Below are 24880 nucleotides of genomic sequence, written 5' to 3' on the forward strand. Positions count from 1 at the left end.
TCCGTGTCATTTACTGTTAGTTTCTGTATTTTTGGTTGGTTTATGTTTTTGTACTTGCAGAGAATAGTTTGAAAATTTTGGATGGTCATTTATCAATTTTTTATGAACTACCTTTGTTTTAGATATTATAATGAAATACTTAAAACAGCCTCAAGTGAAACAAAGTTTCAGCTTACCCACTGGTTCAAGCTGATCCGTATCCTCTCAGATACCTGATTCAACACAATTGAAACGGAAGGCTCAGATTTACTCTCAGCCGGTCGGGATTCGGGATGACAGAGGACAAGATTATTTGTGCTTTGAGATTACGTGCCAATCCATTTTCTGACCGTCCGATTCAATTCTACTCAGTCAGGTAACCTGAGGGGATACGAATTCGGTTCAAAGCTGGGTTGGTTTCTCAATAGTCAATTCCTCTGGCCCACTTTGACTATTCCACTTTGACAACATTCTCTTAAACCAATCCACCTATTTAATGCGGCGGCCGTCGATTATATTTTCAATTTAAATTAATAAATTCAGGATTTAGAAATCTAAACTTTTTTCAGTTACCACCTTAATATTTCAAATTTTTAATTTTATTATTGATTTCTGAAAAATTAAGAATTTACCATACACGTAACTTAAAAACACGATTAGAGATTCTCAGAGCGGTACACGAGGGTTCTCAGCATCATATTATGAAACCAAATATTTTAGACGGGTTTTGATCTTAGAAATTTGTCTCATTATAAAAACAAGTTTTGATTGATGATTGGATGGAGAAATCATTATAAAAACATGTATGTCCTTTTGATATAGAGCAATTTTGTTTCTAGAAATTAGAGATATATATCAATATATGGGTCATGCGCAGCTTTGAGAAACCAAGCTCACCCGCTGACCCGCATTTTGAACCACCAGAATAATGCTTGACAACGAACCCATACCTTTTTAACTAATAGAAACTAAACCGACCGGATTGATATTTCTTCAATTATTCGCACCTTTTTGATTAATGGAAGGAAAGCTTCATTATATATACAATTATATGACAACCGTTCATTCGACTTAAATCACCTACCGATCTGTGGTCAATAGAACAAAATCAGGGTAAAGAGTTAACAGAGTATTTTTAACTTCATGCAGCGCACGTTCTATAGAATAAAAAAGCACTGCATATGGCGCGTGCGCTGCATTAATCCAAAACTACTCTGTTAAAATATTTACCCCAAAATCACCCGTCCAACGATTGTCAACATTGGACCAGCTCGCATCATATCCGACATCCGAACCGTTAGTTACTCCAGCTGGCGCCTCCGAGTAAATCTTTAAAGTTTAAACGAAAGACGAGAGAGAGATATTTAGAGAGAGGGAAAATCCACGAAGGTTTTAGCCGGCCCTGGTAGAACAATCGCCGCTGACCTCTTTTTCTAAGATCTGCATCGCTTCTTGCATCGATCTGAGAAAACGGTACGGAGGTTTTCTCTTTACTGTTTGTATTACCTTCTGTTATTTTGATCTGTCCATTCTGTGAAAATAATTTGCTTCCCTTTCAGTGGATCCTGCTGAATCATTTACTTCTTCGTCATACCTTTTATATGCTTAAGACCTAATGTTTCGAAATATATTGTAACTCTGTCAATGCAGGCATTGTGTAATTACGAGACAAATCCTGATTTGGTAAATATTTACATTAGACTGTGTAAATTTGATGCAATTATTTTGATCTCTTTGGCAAATATCTAAGCTTAAGCAATACTGATTTGGTAAGGGTAGAACCAATATTATGTTAATTTAAGGATTAATTGGTACAAACTAAATCAATTGAAAAACTTTTAGGAACTAGAACTATTTCAAGCAATACTGATTTGGTAAAGGGCACCTAGGGCAGAACGAAAATTTTCTTTACATGACTTGAAAGCTGTTATTCTTTTTTCCTTTTCCTTAAAATTTATCATTCTTAGAGCAATAATCAATCTTTCCACAAGTTAATAACCTGTTCTAGAAACTTCTCAGGCATAAGTTTCAACAATGAGTGTGGTGGGATTTGACGTGGGCAATGACACATGCACAGTTGCAGTTGCACGGCAGCGTGGCATTGACGTGATCTTGAACGATGAATCAAAGCGTGAGACACCTGCTGTAATCTCCTTCATGGAGAAGCAGCGGTATGTTGGTGCTGCCTCATCGACTAATCCCAGAAACTCAGTTTCCCAACTAAAGCGTCTTTTGGGCCGTAAGTTTGCAGATCCCCAGCTCCAGGCAGACCTCCAGACCCTCCCTTTTAAGGTCACTGAGGGGGCTGACGGTTTCCCCTTGGTGCATGTTAATTACCTAGGGGAAGAGAGGAGGTTCACACCCACACAACTGTTTGCCATGGTTTTGTCAAATGTGAAGGGCCTTGCAGAGAAGAATATGAAGACAGCTGTGGTCGATTGCTGCATTGGGATACCGGTACAGTGCGAAATTAATTTGTTTAGTGGTTTTATGCAACCTATCATGATGACTTCATGTCCTGGAAATCAACGTTGCCTGTGCCCATATATAATCAACACTCCCCTCTGCAAGGGCCATTTTTTGTGGCACCTCCAACTGCAACCGAGCTTCATGTGCAAAATACAGCTTTGGATCAGTATATGTTGGCCTGAATTGTAACTATAATGCACCTACTGTTGTCAGGTTTAATGATGCCAAAGCACCATTATCTAATATAAGATTCTCTTTGGGCATCACAGGTATATTTCACGGATCTACAAAGAAGAGCAGTCTTGGATGCAGCTGCAATAGTAGGTGTGCGCCCGCTTCGCCTCTTCCATGAGACAACTGCTACAGCCTTGGCATATGGCATCTATAAAACTGATTTATCTGAGACTGACCCTACCAGTGTTGCCTTTGTTGATATTGGTCACACCAGCATGCAGGTTATTTAATAGTCGGTTGATTATTGTGTTTGAGCTGATAAAAAAAGAATTCTTGTATTTTCTTTTTTCACTTTTGACACTGTTATCTTCTTGAGATTTGACTGTTCATGTATGAACACTGAATGTAGTACAAGTTTAATAGGAGGAAGATAACCAGCCTGCTGAAATAGCATGCTTTTGTCCCAATTATTGCATGAACATTGGCTGATTGGTATAGCTGATTTATTATATTCTTAACTCTTAATACAGGTCTGCATTGCGGCCTTCAAAAAGGGTCAGTTAAAAATCTTGTCTCACTCCTATGATGCATCACTTGGCGGGAGAGACTTCGATGAGGTTCTTTTCAGGTAAGTTTCAATATATATGGCTGGATTCATGTTAGCTTCGTAACGTTTCGCTATAAAGCTTTCACCAGACCCACTAGATAGTGAAGAAACTCTCCATGAGTCTACCCTCTACCTACCAGGTCCATAAAACCTGGTTAATTCATGTTGTAAACCAATAAAGATGTGAAATAAATTGATTGTGACTTTTATTATGAGTTGTAAGTTCTGGCCTTTATTCACCATAATTAAATAAGAGCAACAACTATTCATTTCAGGCCTTGAGCCCCTGAACTGAACTTGCTAATCAAACACATCTGTAAAATATTTGCTACACCAATTTTCAGACATTTTGCATCCAAGTTCAAGTCGGAATACAAAATTGATGTGCTGGAAAATGCACGTGCGTCTGTCAGGCTGCGCACAGCCTGTGAGAAATTGAAGAAGATGCTGAGTGCAAATTCTGAGGCACCGATTGCCATCGAGTGCCTCATGGATGACAAGGATGTAAAAGGGTTCATGAAGAGAGATGAGTTCGAGAGCCTTAGTGCACCGATCTTGGATAGGATCTTAGAACCATTGAAAAAAGCAGTTGCTGAGGCTGGTTTGACACAGGAAGAGATTCACTTTCTGGAGGTGGTGGGGTCTGGGTCACGGATCCCTGCAATCATAAAAATTTTGACAGATTTTTTTGGGAAGGAAGCCAGACGTACCATGAATGCTAGCGAGTGTGTCGCTAGGGGTTGTGCTCTGCAGTGTGCCATGCTTAGCCCCACATTTAAAGTTCGCGACTTTCAGGTTGTAATTGGATCACATAACTGTGCCTTGCTATTTTTTTCTTTTTTTAAATTATATTTTTTTATCAAATACTTTTCTGTAGTCTCAAAGTCAGAAACTTTTAATGGTTTACACCCCACTAAAACCAGAGTCATGTCAAGCAGATCTTGACAGCACTAAATTGGCTTTTCTCTGTTATTTTAGTCTAAAAGTGATATCAGGACAAAAACAATAGGTAGAGGTAGGGGCATTATTGTCAAGGTTAATGAAGTACACCATTTTTAATGGTAAAAATCTCTGTTGGGTGCTGCTATATGCTACACCTCAAAGCATGTTTGGTGTTAGTTGCAAATAGTAGAAATGTGAGGGTGTAATTTACAAAATGATAATAACTGAGTGTCTTCTGCAAGATGCTTGTTAATTATTTATTTATAAATGTAGGTTTTATTTCAAAATCTTTCTTTTTTATTTTGTATGTGTTCATGCAACTGTTACTTGCATGACAGTAGAAAATATATATTAGATTTGCATCATTAGGATGTTTCAAATGTCATTTGAAGTCTATTTTTTTTTTTTCTGGGAAAAAAGACATGTTACTGCCCTTTTCATCAGCAATCTTGCAAATTCTTCAATGGTTATTGGCACACATATTTGTTTGGTAGACTATCACAAGAGAAGTAACAAGAAACCACCAAACACATCCTCGGAACATTTCTGCTTGCTCCTCTTTGTTTATCTTTAATTTTTGTGTCTTCTACCTTTTTAGGTTAATGAAAGCTTTCCTTTCTCAATTAATCTGACGTGGAAGGGGCTAGTCCCTGATTCTGAAAATGGTGGAACCGAAAGCCAACAATCTGCTATCCTATTTCCAAAAGGAAATGTGATTCCATGCACCAAGGTTCTGACACTGTTCAGATCTGGCACTTTTGCCGTTGATGCTGTGTATGCTGAAGAGTCTACTAAGATCTGCACTTACACGGTAAATATTACCAGTTTTGTGTAGTCAGTAAATTTATTAGATTCTGTTAGTTCCTATAAAGTTCACCTTTGTGAAATTCGTTATTTTAATTCTTTTACCTTGGTATATTATTAGGTTGTCCTTGAACTCTTTAAAATGTTGAAAAGACAATCCCTATCATTTGAAGAGTTAGATTTTCTTATTAAGCAGTCAAATAATCAAAAGAAGAGCTAAATTTACTTCTCTTTTGTTGAAGAGTAGAGGAAATAAAGGTGAATTTGGGTTTTAAATCTGCTAAATATTCAGCAGTGGGCATAATAATGTCAAACTTGGAAAATTGTATTTTTGTTTTGTAATTCTTAGGAGGTAGTGAGAGTTGGCAGCGCCCTTTTTCAATTTCATAAAATTGTTGTTTTCCTTTTTTGATGGAACTTTTTGGAATTTGTGTATGTTGTTGACAGTTTTTTTTTTTCTTTAATGTCACATCCAACTTCTGCACTTAAAATTAACACATGTACAACAAGAACATAGTGCGCATTACTTTATTACTTAACAATTTGTTTTCATATTTTAATACTTTGATAGATTGGCCCATTCCAAACCAGCAACGGTGAAAAGGCTAAACTGCAAATCAGGGCCCACTTGAATCTCCATGGAATTGTTTCTATCGATTCAGCAACTGTAAGCAACTATACCTACATCAGCTGATACCAAAACATGAGGTTACTGAACTCAGACTAGTTTGGCATCTTTATGGTTTAGTGCTGTCTATTAATTAGAAATTTTGTTTACTTTCACATGAAACCCCAATTTAATTATTAATCCAACAGGTCATTAAGGCCTCAACACGAACAATTTGATTCCTTTATTTACACTAGTTGACCTAACTTATACGGTATAAATATTGCTGCTCTCAATAAAACGGTAATACCTATTGTTCAATTTGCCTTTGATTTGTCTCTTTGCAGCTCATAGAAGAAATTGTAGCTGAACTCTCAGCTGAGCAGGAGGTAACAGCAAATATGGATGCTGATGAGGTACCAAACAATTCAAGTGCAATGGATACTGATGAGGTACCAAACAATTTGAGCTCTTCTGGCTCTCAAAGTGGGACACCTACAGAGCCGATGGAAACTGATAAGGTAAATTTGCTCTTTGGTAATTCCTAGATACGTGTCTTTTATTCTGTGTGTTGTACCAGCTGGTTCCTTATTTCAATATGACATCTCTACAAAAGTATAATGACTCGATAAAATGACATACATATAAAGAGAAGGGTTCAAATGCCTCGATCCGAACCGCTCAACATGATCTCCATATTAAAATTTGCTTGGAGACCAAATTTTATATTTTTTGGATTTTTTTACTATTTTTAAGATGGGTACAAAATCACTGTTTCTGGACCATTCAAAAACAGTGATTTTGTACCTACCTAAAAAAATAGGAAAAAGTTTCCAAAAAAATATAAAATTTGGTCTCCAAACATATTTTAATATGGGATAGAATGTTGAGCGGTTCGGATAAACAGTTTGGAACTTTGAAAACAGAGATATTGAATATGAGGGAATGACTAAGTTATAGTTGGAAACTACATAAATATAAAAAAATGGTCACAGGTTTATCAACTGGTATACTATAATATGTTGGTATATACTATGTACTGTTTCAATAGCTATTGTGGTTTAGGGTTGGTAATTCTTTACGGGGACCCAAATTTTTAATATAATCTTTAAATTTGATGTCATCCATGTTTTGAATTTGCAAATTTCAATGCAGGTTGTGACTTCCAAGACAAAAGTGAAGAAGACCACGGTACCAGTCTCTGAACTGGTTCATGGGGGAATGACTGTCGGGGATCTACAAAAGGCAACAGAACAGGAGCTTGAAATGGCGCTGCAAGACAGAATAGTAGAAGAAACAAAAGAGAAAAAGAATACTGTTGAAGCGTACATTTATGACATTCGCAACAAGGCATGTGTTATAATTTTGATTTCTTTTTGTTTAATAAAATTGTGCTTAAGACAAAATTTTTTGACAAATGTTTTTTGGTAGCATGCATTTCCAAAATTGCAAAAAGTGTGTTGTGGCATTAGTAGAATTTGATCTATAAATCATTTGATAAAGCCACAAAAGGAAATAAGAAAGACCAAGATGATAGTTCCATAAACTCAATAAAATTGGGCCTTGTTCAAACAAATATTGCAACGATTGACCTCAAGAGTATATGCTTCAATTCGGCCTTATTCAAACAAATTTGAAATCTCATTAAAATTTGACCTTGTTATAGCTCTCTGACAAGTACCGAGAATTTGTGGTGGACAAAGAAAGAGAGGAAATTGTGGCAAAGCTCCAAGAAACAGAGGATTGGTTGTATGAAGATGGGGAGGACGAAACCAAAGGGGTTTACATCTCCAAGCTAGATGAACTCAAGAAGGTAGTTTGCTTATTTCTTTCTATGTATTGCTTGCTATTAATTTTTGTCCTATTAACTAATGTTCGATATTAGGCAATTGTCTTAGCCAGTACAGATGTTTACGCAATAGGTTTTGACAGTTTGGAGATAAAAAACTGGTGTTTTATACATGTAAAAGAAAATATTCTATTTTTTTCAGTTAAGCCAGTTTATCTTTACTTTGGTTTCAAATGTAGAGAGGTGACCCAATAGAGGAGCGGCACAGAGAGTGGTTAGGGAGAGGGCCCGCAGTCCAGCAGCTGGTTTACTGCATCAGTAGTTTCAGAAATGCTGCAATGTCTACCGATCCTCGGTTTGACCACATTGACCAGGCAGAGAAACAAAAGGTATTACTCTGTTTGGGTTATGCTACCACAATAAAGTTGTGAGCATATTGTTGGGTCAAGAAGTTGTGATCCTCGTCTAAATTGGATAAAGCTTGGGAACTTGAGCGTATTTCTAGCAAAATCATTTTGGGTTGATCTGAATGGGTTGGTTCAATCATGCCATCCATGCCAGGCCTAAATTTGCACTATTACTTGGTAAATGGCCCCAATTTTTGTTTGCGCTCATGAATTGTGACCTATATTCAGTGCAAAAGTGTCAAAAAATAGCAAACAAGAAAAATAGATGATACACTAAAGAAAATGTTCAGCTCTGTGCTGGACTAATATTCTGTCTGACTTAACCTGACTACACTTTGACTGTTTCACCCTCACAATCATGAACCAATCTTATGCAGTTCGTTTTTTTTACCACTGATCTTAAATATGAAGTATTTGTGAACATCAAAAGGTTATGAAAGAATGCACTGAGGCAGAGCATTGGCTAAGAGAGATGATGCATCACCAGGATTCACTTCCAAAGCATGCCACTCCAATTCTCTTCTCCGCTGATGTCAGAAAGAAGGCTGAGGCTCTTGACAGGTCACATAAATAATAATACATGAATGAATAAACAAAATTTGAAATAAGACCAGTAACTGATAGTTGTAAATTTGGTATAGGTGAAGTTTACCAATCTATGATTCTGCAATAGTGTAATCTATCACACGTTAGCATTAAAAAAAATCAGAACAATTCAAAAGAAATGAACATAAAATTTTATCAAATAAAATTCACAAGAAGAAATTTATCAAGTCTATTATGTTTTTTGGTAGGTCCTTTTTCTAAAGCAAAAAACCAGTGCCTTAATCTTTCAAACTGCAATGAAGCATACACTGAAACAGGAAGTTCTCATTAAAACACAAAAGTTGTTTACCCTAAATTCTTAAAAATAAATGTATATTATTTAAATATTTAGGTAAACCCTGTCATTTTCTTTATTTATTAGCACAGGCTAAGTCCTAATGATAACAGCTGTTTGTGTGATGTTGGTTACTAATTTAATTCAACAGGTTTTGTAAACCAATAATGACAAAGCCAAAACCTACACCAAAGCCACAAACACCACCACCTACAGAGAAACAACCTGAGCAGGCTGAGCACAAAGAGCCGATGGCCACAGAAAATCCTGAGGAATCAGCAACCCCGACATCTTAATTTCTGTTAGAAGATGGGTTTCTCATTTAACAATCTTTCAAAAACTTGTTATAGTATGATTGGATGAAATTTTGTGGTACATTTGGTGAATGCTATCCTTTTGTTTTTTCATTCTGGAAAACTGCACATCAAAAATTTTGTTTCAGCAGTTTATAAAGTACCCTTTATCTTTCTTTTTGGGAGAGAATGAGAGCCTCACGATTTATTTGTAATGGTGTGGATGCATGTAAATTTCTGATTTTGATTATTGATAATTCAGGTACATGCCCAATTCAGTGAGGAAAGTAAGGTTAGTAGTGAGTGAAACTTGATTTTTCTGGCATAGTTTTCAAATGTGTCAGTTGGATGCAACCTCCAGGCTTGTGGATGGAGTTCGGATCTTCAGAGTCAAATTGAGTTCGAATCCGGACGGTCTGATCATCTGATCAATCTAGCCTGAAGTGGAATGCAAATAACCGTGTTAAAACAGATCAGACAGTAATATTCATGGCAAAAAAGATCGGAGAGTCCGAATCTAAACTCAAAATTTGAATTACCGTAGTGTTATGAATTCATCATGGATGCATAGTTTGCAAGTGTGTCAGTTCCGCGAAACGCCTGCTATTGTAGACTTTGCTATGTCCAGTCGCAGATCAATTGCTGTGTAGACTTCCGTCAGGGAAGAAATTTTTGTCTGAACTGCAACCGTTGGCTTGTCGCTTCGCTTCTTAATTTTTTTTTTTTTAAACATTTCTCTTCTTAATTGTCGCAAGGCAAAGCAAAGCTATTTGCCATTTTATTACAAAAAAAAAATTCACAATTAAAAAGCAGGAAACACAACTTTATAATTTGTGCAAGTCACATCCCATTAAGCCCTGATATATACCACGCGGCTGATTATTAGACATGAACAGTATCCTCTCATAACAAATCCCATTTTAATTACAAATAGAATGCCGAAACAAAACTTCGATAATCCAGCTACTGATATTTACTCACACGCTTTGTTCCATGGCTCCATGCCTCCATGCAATGCCATTCTTAGTTTCCTACCATTGAAACTAAATGCAAAGTATCCTTTCCCAGGAATCCCAGCTCAAATGCTCAATTTATATCTCAAAAATCACACCACGAATAACGAAAAAGACAACCACGCGGACAAGGAAATTCTTTCTCTTTAAAATGTTGGATTAAATATTTTATACTACTTTTAAAAAGTCAAATAAAAGATAAAATACAATAAAATTTGAATTAATTCGGAAATAAGTTACTCCACTTCTTTAGGTGGAATAATAGAATTAGTGTTCTTAAGCTTATCAAGTCCTTTGTGAACTAAATTTTAAAATTTTTAAAATTGATTTCAATTAATAAATCTAAACCATTAAAATCCTTCTATTTCTATTTCATAAGTGATAAATCTACATACAAAATTAAATAGTCAAAAAACATAAGATATCAAAAATTCTAAATTAATTTTGTGCAAAATTAAATGATAAAAAAACATTCAAAAAATAAATATATTAATATTAATTTATAGACCTTTTTAGATTTTGATCACTTGATACTAAATTAAATTGAAAATTTAAAACTTTCACATATAAATATATATAGAAGATTTCAATAATTTAAATTCGTTATTTAAAGTCAATAAATTTTAGAATTAGATTCACAAAAGAACTTTTATTACACTCTAATTCTACTAACTTTATAAACTTATCAACTTAAAAACACTCTTTCTACTCTAACTTTATCTATAAATTATATCATGTTACAATTTTCTCTCTTCAATAATTTATTCTACAAAACTCTAATTAAATATAATTATTTTAATCTACCTTCACCTAAAATAAACAATTTAATTCAAAATAACTTTACAACCAAACATCACCTTTAGGCTTTACATGACATCCATAACAAGAGACTTCCACAATTTCTATGTTTAATGATTCCATATCAAGAGTTAAAGAAATTGAATGCAAAAAAAGAAAAAAAAAAGAAAAAAAAAAGGGAGTTCAAGAAATAGTCTAACAGGGAGTAGAGCCCATACAGAAGATTCAAAGGAACAACACACTTCAGATCAGAATCTATTCATTAAAATTTAAACAAAAGCAAGCAATTTACAGAACATATTAACAAACACCATCTTCTAAAAAAAAACCCAAACCACCCAAACGCCTAAAATCCATAAGCAAACACAACCCGCATTTCATCACACATGCATCTCTAATCCCCTGCTTAGTATGTGCCCACCAAGAAAGCATACACCTCTGCAATCCCTCACTTGTTCTTGCCTCTGAGCTTGACCGCAAGCACTCTTTCCATTTTGGCAAGCACGGCCTGGTTCGGCACTGCCTTGCCGTTTTCATACTCCTGCACCACCTGAACCCTCTCATTTATCTGTTTCGCCAGCTCAGCCTGGCTCATCTTCTTAGCAAGCCTCGCCTTCTGGATCGCAGTTCGCACCTCTGCTCCAACCCGCTCAAACCCGGCTGGTTCAGTTGTACCATCCAGCTTGCGTGCATCCACCACTGGACCTGCAGTTGAATTGGTTTTCTTATTTGTACCAGCTTCGGCCTTCTTCACGGTCTCGACCGGTGCTCCGGTACGCAAGGCATTGTTCACCACTTTGGAGCTTTTGAGATCACTGGATTTAGGCTTATTTTGCTTGCGCAGCACCACCGGCTCCCAGTCTTGGGTTATAGACCCACCCATACCCCCGCTTGACATTTTCAGAGAGAGAGAAAGAGAGCTAGATATTTAATGAATTAAAATGGTAGTCAATAAGTGGTGGGGGAAATTGGAGTTGATCCTGAAATATAAATAGTAGATGGAGATGTCTGGAAGGTCTGGAACGTTCTTGGGGATTCGTTTAGTGTTTGGATTCGATTTTTCTTCTTTTTTTTCTTTTCCTCTTCTCAGCAGCCGAAATTGGTTCTGGAAAGTTCAGAGACAGCCGCTGGTTTTTAGATTGGTAATCGGAGGGTCTGGATTTATTGAGTCCGCATCGTCCGCATTAATTCAAAAGAGTATCTCTTCAGTTAATCCTATCTCGTCCGTTTGATTTAAAACATAACTAATTTAGTCATAATTTATAATTCAGAAATTCTTTAATATTAGTGTGAATTTTGTCCACAAGGATTTTAAAACATATTAAATGCTCCAGATATATTAATTTAAAATATATTTTTTTAGTTAATGCAGAGGATACGAATTCGGATTTATTGTGGGAGAAGCGTGGAAGCCACGGTTTTTTAGAATTTGAATCTGGGCTTTTTCTTAGTGCTTACGTTTTGCTTTAGCAAATCTGCAAATGTAAGTTGTAAATGATTCCAGATAGCGATATTTAAAAGTTAAAACAACAAAAAATGACATAATGCGCATGTCTGGCTTGGCGGTCACGTTTATCAGAGCTCAGGTCGACCGACTGTTTTTTGTTATTGGTTTGACAATTCATTCATGTTCTTTTTATTGAATACAACTTATTAATGTTAATGCGTATATTATACACAACTTGGGCCCAATATTATTGATTCATTAGACATCAGCCCATAATCCACGAGTCTGCTGCGAGGCCCAATGTAAAGCTTGAACTGTGAGCAGGGATCTGACGGATTTCCCTTTGATTATACAAACAGTTGGATTGTTATTAAACATTTTCAGAAAAGAGAAGTCCTAGTGTACAGTACAGGGGCACTGGATTCACCAATTAGATCAATTAATTAGTCTGCAATTTCAGTTTAAAATACTTTGGTAATCAGAGGTTGCTGAATTGATTTGGCCGCAATTTCAATTAAGGACTGTTTGGCAATTAGTTAAGGAAAGTTCGGTAGTCTAATTCTGAGATAGAGTATTAATAATACCCGGGTCGGGTATACCCGACCATACCCGCCCGTGCCCGCCGCCCGGGGTACCCATGCCTGAGCCCGGGTATGGGTCGGGTACGCGGGTACGGGCAAAAACCGGACCGGATCCGTTTTTTTGGACCAATACCCGACCATACCCTACCCGACCATACCCGTACCCGACTATACCCGTACCCTAATACCCGAGTACCCGTACTCGATACCCGACCACTGTTCATCTGAATTCAAAATTCAAAATTTCGGTTTTTCCCTCCCACAAAAAAACCAGAAAAAAAACAGCAAAAAAAAAAAAAAAAAAAAACCAACAAAAAAACCAGAAAAAACCAGAAAAAAAAAAAACCCGTACCCGCCCTACCCGTCAAGGGTACACGAGTACGGGTATAGGACGGATAGGGTATGGTTTTTGAAAAATATACCCGACCATACCCGTACCCGTATACCCTTGTACCTGTCCTACCCGTACCCGAGACGTACCCGTACCCGTCCCGAGTATACCCGGGGTACCCGTACCCGCCCGCCCATTAAACCCCTATTCTGAGAATGTTGTTAGCAGCTACCAAATAGGAAAGATTGGTAGTCACTGGAATAATAAAACACTATTTCAAAGTTTAAAAATAGGAAGCTGATATGAGTACCTGCGCTACAGTACCCGCACCTAAACTGCCATAACTATTTGTGGGGACCAAACTGCCATAACTGTTTGTGGGGACCAAACTGCCATAACTGCACTTCAGATCTGTAACTTTTTTTTTAATATTAATAGTCAAATTTTGAAGTATGTAGTCCAAAGAACACAAATATTTATATCTATATAGTAAATAATGTAAATGATAAATTAATTATTTTTAAATAATCATACCCGCACTTTTTTTTGAAATTTATGATGTCGTACCCGCACCTAAACTGCCATAATTACTTGTGGGGACCGCAACTGTTCCAGATCTGTAACTTTATTTTAAAATATTAATAGTTAAATCTTGAAGTATATAGTTCAAAGAACACAAGTATTTATATCTATATAGTAAACAATGTAAATGATAAATTAATTATTTTTAAATAATCGTACCTGCACCTTTTTTTGAAATTTCTGATGTCGTACCCGTACCTAAACTGCCATAATTGCTTGTGGGGACTGCGATCGTTCCAGATCTATAACTCTTTTTTTTAATATTAATAGTCAAATCTTGAAGTATATAGTTCAAAGAACACAAGTATTTATATCTATATAGTAAACAATGTTGTAATTTTTACATAACTGCTTGTGGGGACCTAAACTGCCATAATGTTGTAATTAGATCCCTCCTCTTTTTACATATGATACTGAAAGTATTAATATCTAAGTATTGAAAGTATTTATATCTATGCACTGAAGTATTTATTTTTATGAGGTAAACTATTTTTGTTAGAGAAATATTAACGCGGAATTAGTGCCGAGACTTTGAAAGAGTGCTGCTGGAATTTTAGAATAATAATTAGTTGAGACTATATAATATCTTTTAAGAATAATAATTAGTGGACACAATATAATTAGTGGGACCATAATACATTATTCCTCTAAATGCGGGTACTGTAGCGCGGGTACAGAAATAATTATTCTAAAAAATAATGGCCACATACAAAAACAAACAAAATTGGATGAGAGATGTGAGTGGTCTTCCAATCTTCTCTAGTTAAAAGGTTGAAATAGTAGACGACTAAGACGAGAAGAGCTTGATTGAATAAGCATAATATTATACCACCACCTAATTATTGATTTGTCAAACATAATATTATACCACTTTTCTATAGCAGTATATAGTAATACCATTTTGGATTGATTATTTTTTGTCCACACTTCCATTGTTTTTTTCCAATAAAATAGTACTGTTATTTCATATTGAGTTTCCAGGTGATACCTGGAGGTGATAATTTATACTCCCAATAATTTTTATCAGCTATATCTATATGGTTGAGGGTTCAAATGCACTCAAATCTTTGTGCACTCAAATGCAATCTATCTTTCAAATTATTTTTCTCCGTTTTCAAAGTCCGAATAGTCAATCCGAACCGTTAGATGTGATCTATATATTAAGATGTGCTTGGAGACCAAATTTTACATTTTTTGAAATTTTTTGATTATTTATTAAGCCACTTTGAAAATCGCTGATTTTACATTTTCTGGACCATTGGATCAGCGATTTTCAAAGTGGTTTAATAAATAGTAAAAAAATTCCAAAAAATGTAAAATTTGGTTTCCAAGCACATCTTAATATATAGATCGCATCTAACGGTTCGGTTGATTATTTGGACTTTGAAAACCGAGAAAAAGAATTTGAAAGATAGAGTGCATTTGGATGCACAAAAATTTGGATGTATTTGAACCCTCCTCATCTATATGCTCAATTTAATCCATCTTAGCATTTTGTAAACCCTCAGATCATGCAATTATGCTTGACCAATTTTACCTTATTTCACAAATTACCGCTATTTACCCTTGCCAAATGCGAATACTTTCCTAAACACGAACAGAATGCCACTCTATGTACTGAAAGGCAGCAAACTCTTGCATTTCAAGGGCATTAATTTTAAATTGCTCAATAGAAAACGTAAGTATATAGGCTTCACTGGAAAGAAGCTAACCTACATGACAACAACATAAATACACATTAATAATACCATCCTGTAGTTGTAATATATATGCAACACATATATGATAAAATTATTCATAATAATCATTTATCTTACCCAATGATACAGATACCTGCTTATATATAAGAGCAAAGAGCCATTTCTGATTGTTATACATAAGAGGAATCAATCTGATTTTCATTTACAGACAGGAAATGAAATTAGAATTGAAAATTGAAATATCCTTAATTCATAATTCAGATAGAACTTTGATCATGGCTTTGCGCGGGCGATACAGAGCTTCCAGTGGAACGGCCATAGGAAGCGTCAAGCCGGCACCTTCCGTCATATCAACAAGCTTATCTCCGACTCTTTCCCAGTCAAAGCACTGGATCAGGGTCCCTAATACCAGAAACATTTTGCGCATTGCAAGTGCTTCTCCTGGGCACCTTCTCCTGCCCATGCCAAATGGTATCATCCATTTCTCATCAGCATTTCCTTTCTCAAACCTCTCAGGCTTGAACTTTGTGGGTTCGTCCCAGATTTCAGGGCTCCGTTGAATCTGGTAGACATTTACCAGAATCATTGTTCCTGGTGGTATTTCGTAATCGCCGATAGTAACTTCTTTGCTTGATTCATGGGGCAAGAGAAGCGGTCCTATTGGGTAGATCCGCAAGGTCTCATTGAGAATGTGCTGGAGGTAAGGAAGGTTGGTCATGTCAGATTCTTCTATGAGTCTCTCATTCCCGACATGTGCATCAATTTCTGATACTGCCTTCTTGAGTATGTATGGACTGTTAAGTAGATTTGCCATTGCCCATGCTAAGGTAGTGGTTGAGGTTTCAGATCCTCCGAGCAACAAGCTCTGTTGAAGATGGATAATGAACAAATTGAGTACCAAGCACATAAATGAGAAATTTCCAACAGGAGACAATCTATTGCATCATTGTATACTAATTACTAGGTGAGTGGGTGCTTTCGGCACTTTAATTGAATGCATTTCGATTTTGGTCAACTTTACTATTTGCATTTTCTTGATAGGTAAATTTTAATGGTCAGCAAACTGAAGTTTCTCGTCTAGTGTAATGATTTTGTGGTTTGTGTTGGGGTTTTGGTTATTATCTTTTACACTGTTGAATTGACAAGCTCTATATTGATACTCAAGTTATCTTGGTCTTTGATGCAATGATGCCTGTTCTGGAATTTCGGTTTTTGGATTTTGGCCTGCTTTTTTTGCTTACTGGTAGGGTCTTGCAATTTTTGGGTCGTACATGTGGCCTGTAGTATGATGCAGAACCTTTTTTTGTCTATTTATTCTTTTCTGTACTCTGTATTTTTATATTAATGCAATCATAAAAAAATCCTTCATGAGTCATGACTACTATAATTTGAAAAGAAAAAAAAAAACTAGTTGCTCAGTTCTGTCTAGATTAGTATAATTCGAATGACTTGGCCGGATCCTGTCAAGCAATTGGTCAAGTTTGTCAGCTTATTGACATATCTATGTCACTGTCGCTTAGGGTTGGCTTTTCATTGTGGGTGCAATCATAGTCACAAGATTTGCGAATTATATCTGAATGATTCGTTTTTTTGGTGATACCGAACCGAATGCCGAATTATTCGGTTGACCGAACTTTGACCGAATTAAACCGGAAAAATTCGCAAATTTTACAATTTTTTTCCCAAATTTTATGAGTTATTCATGAATTTTTCCTAAATTTTTCTCAGAACATTTTTTTTGTTTTGTTTTTGCTCTTTTAAAATTGAGATCTCTGATCCGGATAATTTCGAATCATTCTCGAATTATACCAAAATTATTTCCGAATTACAAAATTGTAACCTCGCCGAACCGAACCAAACCTAAATAATTCATTTGTCACTATGGGTCCAATCATAGCAATTTCTCTATGCTTCTCTAATATATTTTATTTATTTTTCCTTATTTTATAGGTATCCTTTCCTAATGAATGTGAATCAACTAAGTATTTCTATGTAATTACTTAATTTAATTAAAGTAATTTGGTAAAATAGCACGTGTTTTCATGCTTATGGAGGACCTGCTCCGAGTGTTCATATGTAAAGGAAAGTGTCGATTATATGGACAATTTCAGAAATTACAGAAAAAGACTTGGGACTTACTATGCAAACATTTCGGATAACTGAATTACTGTATTTCTCAGGATCATCTTGTTGGAATTAATTTTAATGAATTACAACATATGTGGGCTTATATGTAATATAAATATATATTGAATAATAGACTGTCAAAATTAGACATGTTATGAAGTGATCAAATTAAGTATTATTTATCGGGTTCAATATGTGTCATAAGAAGTGGGGCCTTTAATGTGTAGAATGCGTATGAATAACTTTATGATTTAGTGATGGTCTAAATTATATAAAGTTTGGTAATAATACAATTATGCTATTGGTCCCTGGGGAACACAATCAAATATGGCAATGTTCCGTAAATAAAGAAATACCCAATAAGATAAGTTCTGAATTAAGACCCACTAAGGATCCAATAAGAAAACAAGATTAATTAATTAATTAATTGATTAAGAAAAAGGAGAAGACACCTATTGATAAATGAATGGGTCTGTATCATCCTTTATATACGGCTAATAAAAAAAAAAATGAGTCTGTATCCTTTTGTTGGATAATACAGAATCTGACTCTCTCTCTACAAAACAGAGATTAATATAGAGTGGTTAAGGAGAGGATTTTCAGTTCAGAACTTGAATCGGGTATTTTTCTTTGTACGGAAGAGAATGTTGCCGCTGTCGCCTCTCTCGCTCTCTCCATCGGACTTGAGAGGGATTACTAGGAATTCTAAGGGCTTCCGGTGATCAACGGTGATTGTGCATCTCTGGAAGACCATGACTGCGGATTAAGGTAATCTAGAATTTCAGATTAGGGTTCACTAGAGGATTATGACAATTTAGGGTTTATATATGCAATACGGTTCTGCATAGAAATAAATCCATCAAGTGGTATCAGAGCATACTCTAGTTGAACCGATTAATTTCTGCATAAATAGATTTTGTTAAAGATTTGAGAAATTAATTATTTGAAATTTCTGGTTTGAAGTCAGAGGCGTAACTCTGTTTTTTAATTTGGCTTGTACGTTACTCTGTTTTGGTTTTATGATCCATATTTAGTCATTTTTGGTTTTATGGTCTGTGGCGCCTCTGTTTTGTATTGGCCGAATATATTTTTTTTATTCGCTATCCAATTAAGTCACTGTTTTAATAAGTTCAATTAAATCTTGTTTTGATAAGGAAAAAAGTGTTGTAAATTTTCGGCAAGAAGAAAATTTACGGAAATTTATACAAATCATTTGTATAAATTTTTCGCCCAGACCATAAAAGTTATTTTCGGCCAGACTAAAGGTGTAATAAATTGGTATTTCCGTTGCATAAGATTAATTTATAATGACTATATCCGGACCATAACAGAGTAATAATTCGGTTAAGTCAAATTTTTGATAAATTTTGTTTGGATAATATTAAATCATTATGAAGGCTTCAGATTAAGATATATTTTGGAAAATGATTAATAAATGTATCATCTTGCCAAAGTAAGCTCTCATACTGGCGTTAATCATTTGTCAATTTATACACAGTAAATATACATATGATGCTTGGTTATTGGACTGGCCCAAAGGAAAGACAATAATTAAGAGTTGTATGGATATTCTTGTGGTAATGAATAGGTAATAGTCATTAAGTTTTAGATGTAATTAGTTAATCGGCCCAAAGGAAGGTTAACTAATTGATATCAAATGGACTGTTATATTCGATTACTACACCTATTTATCTTAGAATAATAACTGACTCCAAAGAGCACTTATTGTTCGAAGATACTTAGTTGATGGAATATGCCTTATTTTGATTTTTTATTTTTATACGGTTATTCGGTTATTTGATTTGTTCTTTGCGAATATTTTTCAGCAAATAAAAATTGCTGATCTTATAGCCGACATCAATAGCATTCCGATGCTGACAGGTTCTAATTACAAGGATTGGAAAGATAATCTTGAGATTATCCTTGGGTGCCTTAACCTGGACACAACATTGCAGGAGGCCAAACCTACTATGCCTGTTGCGACTAGTTCTGAAAAAGGAACAAACTGCACATGCACGGTGGATGAAGGTCAAATCACTTGTGTCTCCGGGTCATGCAAAAAACCATTCCTGAAAGTTTTAGAGGACCAGTTTCTGATTCCACTAATAGAACAATTTTCGAGACAAATACAGTTAAGTTCTTTGAGGATGTTATGGTTCAAGGGAGAAATACAAATCAAATTGTCTTTGAAGAGAAACAGGATTCTCCTATACAAGAGGCGCCAACAATGGTACCGATTGTAATAAAAATATCTGGAGACTCATTGGTTCAGGATCGTACTGTGAATGAACCTGCAGTGTATGAACCTCTAGAAATAGAAGAGAATCCGGTTCAAGACAATGTTGATGTTGAAGAGGAACCTATACCACCTCAAGAACTTCAAGAAATAGTGCTTTTAAGGCGGTCCACCAGAGAGAGAAGAAGTGCAATATCTAAGGATTACATTGCATTTCTTCAAGAACATGAATTCGACATTGGCATGATGGAGGATGATCCTCTTAGTCTCCGTCAGGCTTTGGAAAGTGTCAATTCTCAGAAATGGATCGAGGCCATAAATGAGAAAATGAAGTCAATGTATGACAACAAAGTCTGGGATATCGTCTCGTTACCTAAAGGTCTAAAGCCTGTTGGTTGCAAATGGATATTTAAGACCAACAGAGATTCAGAAGGTAATGTGGAAAGATATAAAGCTCGACTTGTTACTCAAGGAAACAGAAACGTAAGGTCAATTCAGATACTCCAACTACAAGTTCGCATAAGAAGCCCAATAAGGATAAGAAATCGGTTACCGGATCGGAGCCGAATAAGGAAAGAGTTCAGAGTGGACTTATAAGTATTGAGCATATTGGTACAACTTCCATGCTGGCAGATCCACTAACTAAGGGACTGGTACCCAAACAGTTTCACGAGCATGTCGCTCACATGGGTATCTATGTTAAAGAGGATTGTCAGATTTAGTGGGAGTTTGTATTTTATGTATCATGTGTTATATGATATACTTTTTCAGATATCATGCAGTTAACTTTTATATGATATTCTGTAATTTGTATGTATCATGCAGTTATTCAGACTTCAGTTATTCAGCTTTCAGTTATTCAGTTTATTATGCACTCTGAATTTATGATTGACCTCAAAGTCAAATTAAGATAAAGTGACCAAATTGGAGATAGACATGTGGATCACATTGCATGTAATTTCCAAACTACACATCCCCTTCATGATTTATGTCATTCGGTTATGTTTACACTGTGATTTATGTTGGTTTAGTTTCGATTTATGAGACGAATACTGCTTAAGTCCTTGTGAATATGATTGATGGACGAAATTGGTTGATGACACAAAAGGCTATGACAGCACAGTTTGAGTACTCAATTCGGTTTTATCAATATATATTATTCGGATATACATATAGCCCAAGTGGGAGATTGTTGGAATTAATTTTAATGAATTACAACATATGTGGGCTTATATGTAATATAAATATATATTGAATAATAGACTGTCAAAATTAGACCTGTTATGAAGTGATCAAATTAAGTATTATTTATCGGGTTCAATATGTGTCATAAGAAGTGGGGCCTTTAATGTGTAGAATGCGTATGAATAACTTTATGATTTAGTGATGGTCTAAATTATATAAAGTTTGGTAATAATACAATTATGCTATTGGTCCCTGGGGAACACAATCAAATATGGCAATGTTCCGTAAATAAAGAAATACCCAATAAGACAAGTTCTGAATTAAGACCCACTAAGGATCCAATAAGAAAACAAGATTAATTAATTAATTAATTAAGTAATTAATTAATTAATTAATTAATTGATTAAGAAAAAGGAGAAGACACCTATTGATAAATGAATGGGTCTGTATCATCCTTTATATACGGCTAATAATAAAAAAAATGAGTATGTATCCTTTTGTTGGATAATACAGAATCTGACTCTCTCTACAAAACATAGATTAATATAGAGTGGTTAAGGAGAGGATTTTCAGTTTAGAACTTGAATTGGGTATTTTTCTTTGTACGGAAGAGAATGTTGCCACTGCCGCCTCTCTCGCTCTCTTCATCGGACTTGAGAGGGATTACTAGGAATTCTAAGGGCTTCCGGTGATCAACGGTGATTGTGCATCTCTGGAAGACCATGGCTACGGATTAAGGTAATATAGAATTTCAGATTAGAGTTCACTAGAGGATTATGGCAATTTAGGGTTTATATATGCAATACGGTTCTGCATAGAAATAAATCCATCACATCTTTCTGCAGGTCTAGCATTCTGGCAATCATGGTCTCCCTATTCTCAGCCCCTTCATGCTTATGCTCGTCGATCAACTTCTGTGCCATCATCTCATTCACATCTGTCACCACCCTCATCCTCTTCAAGACCCCTTTCAAATCAAGCATTCTAAAGATGGGCACAAAATCCTCTATATTGGCACCTCCGCTCAGCTCAAACCAACCTTCCACGGCTTCTTTGTACCGCTTCATTTCCTCTAAGTTTTCTACGTTGTCACCACACAGCCGCCTTCCAGCTATCATCATCATGGTCACATTCAGCATTAACTCGAAAAGGAAATTCTTCAATTGGAGCTTTCCAAAGCCGCCAGATCTTTCAGTTTGGTTGTAAGATTGAAAGAGCTGACGGGCCATGTCTCGGACCTCCCGGGCCCGGAAATCTGAGGAGGCTTGGAGTCTTTGGTTTGCGAGAAGCTCCACTGCTGCAATCTGGCGTACGTTGCGCCAGTATGAACCATAGTTGGCCATGCCAATTAGGTTGGGCAGCATGACAGATGGCAACTGGGGTTGATTTGCAAACGCCACATCGTGTGTTGTGAAGCACTGCTCTGCCAAGGTGTGAGAGGAGATGATCAGAGCTGGACGGGAGCCAAAGCGAAGCAAGGTGGCCGGGCCATAACGATTTGATATGCCGACGAGTGCTTGGTGTAGAGGTGGCTTTAGGAGATGTAGGTGGCCGAGGACCGGCAGTGCGGGCGGGCTTGGTGGGAGTTTCCTATTGCTGTTTTTATTGATAATAGAGAAGAGGGTTTTGATGACAAAAAGAATGGCAACAGTGAGAAGGATAGTCTGGAAGGAAAAAATATTATCCATGGAAAAAGATGTAGATACTTTCTATGACTCTCTGTAATTAGGGGAGTACTAGACGTTTTATAGGCAGCCAAAAGAAGGTTGAATTTGTATTCTATTCAAATAGATTAGAACAAACAAATATTTCCGATGGTAGTGTTGACTTTTTTTTCACTAAAATGATTGCATCCACTTCACCCATCTTATTTCTGATGTATTCTGCATTATAATGGTTTTTAAGCAAACACCTCTATTGTATTTTGGGTGCGTTTGGATAGATCAAGGAATAGTTTGGAATAGCAGCTATTTTTGAGTTCGGAAGAGCCGCTAATCCAATATTTTATAGGAATAACGGAATAGCAGCTAATCCGAGCTATTCCTTTGTTGAGAATAACGTTTTTTTTCACCAAAAACGTGTTGTGTTGAGAATAGCTCGCAAAGAATAACAACTATTCCTGTGTCACCCAAACGTACCAAGTCTTTCTTCTTTGTTTCTTAGGCTGTGCTCTAGTGGAAATGAAATATCGCTTATTAATGGAAAGCACCACGAGAGGAGAGGAAAGGCCAACATATCGAATCTGACCGAGATCGTTCTCCTGCTCCAGTAGAGAAAAATCAGAGAAGTGGAGGAGAATGGGGAGGAGAAAAGAAGAATCCGCTACATAAACTCTTTCAAGTTCGTCACCTCCAAATCAGAATGTAGACGGAGTAACCAGATCTCCGATCCCTTCCTTTCCCGTTCATTCCCTCTACCTCTAAGTTTTCTGGAGTACAGCTTTAGCGTCTCGTTTCCAAGTAATACCAATTTTTTTTGTTTTTGTTTTGCTATACCTTATCAAATAAGGTAGGTATAAAATAGATTTTTTTTCTCATTAATTTATCGAGTATAGACATGGATAAGAACTTTTTAAGTTAATTTATTGAGTAAGAATATAGATAGATAGTATATATAAAAATTTATAAGTATATAGATACATGGATAAGAACTACATAGTATATATAATAATTTTTTATTTATACATATAACTATTTAAAATTATTATTATTAGATTGATTTATATTATATTTATATAAAAATTTATAATAATATTAATTTATCCAATTTTTTTATATATTTTTTAATTAATAATTTATGAAAAAAATTAATTTATATAGTATTTTATTGTTTTATTTAATTAATAATATATATTTTTTAATAACGAAATATTTTTTCTTTGTGATATATATTGTCTTTAATACATATATATATATAGAGAGAGAAAGAAGAACTAGGGTGTTCTTAAGTTCACTAGGTTCCATGGTGTATTCGATTTAAATCTGAAATCCATCGAATCGACTTCAAATAAAAAATTCGAATTGTTGAAATCCGTCTACCTTATGAGTGATGCATCTACATATGAAATTTTCTTCTTCTTTATTCTTTTTCACTTCTCAGCAGCGAAATTGGTTCTGGAAAGTTTGGATACAGCCTCTGGTTTTTAGATTGGTAAAAATCGGAGGGTCTGGATTTATTGTGGGAAAAGCGGGGCAGCCACGGTTTTTTTTGTATTTGAATCTGGGATTTTTCTTAGTGCTTACGTTTTGCTTAAGGAAATGTATGTTGTAAATGATTCTGCGATATTTAAAACAATAAATGCTCTGATGCGCATGTCTGGCTTGGCGGTCACGTTAATCAGAGCTCAGGTCGACCGACTGTTTTTTTTGTTTTGTTTTGACAATTCATTCATGTTCTTTTTATTGAATACGATTTACTAATGTTAATGCGTATATTATACAACTTGGGCCCAAAATTATTGGTTCATTAGCCATAAGCCCATAATCCACGAGTCTTCTTAGGGCGCAATGTAAACCTGTACTGTGTGCAGGGATCCGACGGATTTCCCTTTGATTATTCAAACAGTTGGATTGTTACTAAACATTTTCAGAAAAGAGAAGTCCTAGTGTACAGTACAGGGGCACTGGATTCACCAATTTGATCATTAATTAGTCTGCAATTTCAGTTTAAAATACTTTGGTAATCAGAGGTTGTTGAATTGATTCGGCCGCAATTTCAATTAAGAACTGTTTGGTAATCAGTTGAGGGAAGTTCGGTAGTCTTTTTCTGAGAATGTTGTTAGCAGCTACCAAACAGGAAAGATTGGTAATCAATGGAATAATAAAAAAACTATTTCAAAGTTTATATATAACGGACACATACAGAAACAAACAAAATTGGATGAGAGATGTTAGTGGTCTTCCAATCTTCTATAGTTTTTTTTTTTTTTT

The 24880-nt window shown here is 35.6% G+C and overlaps 3 protein-coding genes across 4 annotated transcripts; 1 reads left to right on the forward strand and 2 right to left on the reverse strand.

Moving 5' to 3' along the window:
* Positions 1-1270: 1270 nt before the first annotated feature.
* On the forward strand, positions 1271-9225 carry LOC144572045 (heat shock 70 kDa protein 14-like). Of its 2 annotated transcripts, XM_078321441.1 has the most exons (14): positions 1377-1452; positions 1630-1662; positions 1999-2436; positions 2718-2903; positions 3153-3250; positions 3574-4024; positions 4770-4982; positions 5547-5642; positions 5930-6103; positions 6738-6932; positions 7249-7395; positions 7611-7760; positions 8209-8339; positions 8810-9225. In XM_078321441.1, exons 3-14 carry the CDS (start codon positions 2014-2016, stop codon positions 8952-8954), a joined length of 2409 nt encoding a protein of 802 aa, XP_078177567.1. In that variant the 5' UTR covers positions 1377-1452; positions 1630-1662; positions 1999-2013; the 3' UTR covers positions 8955-9225. The 2 variants fall into 2 exon arrangements, with proteins under 2 accessions (XP_078177566.1, XP_078177567.1); XM_078321440.1 differs by lacking the exon at positions 1630-1662 and having other exon boundaries at positions 1271-1452.
* A 1779-nt stretch (positions 9226-11004) lies between these two features.
* MBF1C (multiprotein bridging factor 1C) lies at positions 11005-11722 on the reverse strand. The gene has a single exon (XM_078321253.1). It carries the CDS (start codon positions 11658-11660, stop codon positions 11211-11213), a length of 450 nt encoding a protein of 149 aa, XP_078177379.1. The 5' UTR covers positions 11661-11722; the 3' UTR covers positions 11005-11210.
* A 3788-nt stretch (positions 11723-15510) lies between these two features.
* On the reverse strand, positions 15511-22687 carry LOC144571919 (cytochrome P450 81Q32-like). The gene is made up of 4 exons (XM_078321313.1): positions 21758-22687; positions 21558-21663; positions 17543-17589; positions 15511-16268 (listed from the first exon to the last, which is right to left on the reverse strand). Exons 1-4 carry the CDS (start codon positions 22637-22639, stop codon positions 15654-15656), a joined length of 1650 nt encoding a protein of 549 aa, XP_078177439.1. The 5' UTR covers positions 22640-22687; the 3' UTR covers positions 15511-15653.
* Positions 22688-24880: the final 2193 nt, after the last annotated feature.

The sequence above is a fragment of the Carex rostrata genome, chromosome 19 (genome assembly GCF_964058835.1).
Source record: "Carex rostrata chromosome 19, lpCarRost1.2, whole genome shotgun sequence".
In the NCBI taxonomy this organism is placed as follows: domain Eukaryota; kingdom Viridiplantae; phylum Streptophyta; class Magnoliopsida; order Poales; family Cyperaceae; genus Carex; species Carex rostrata.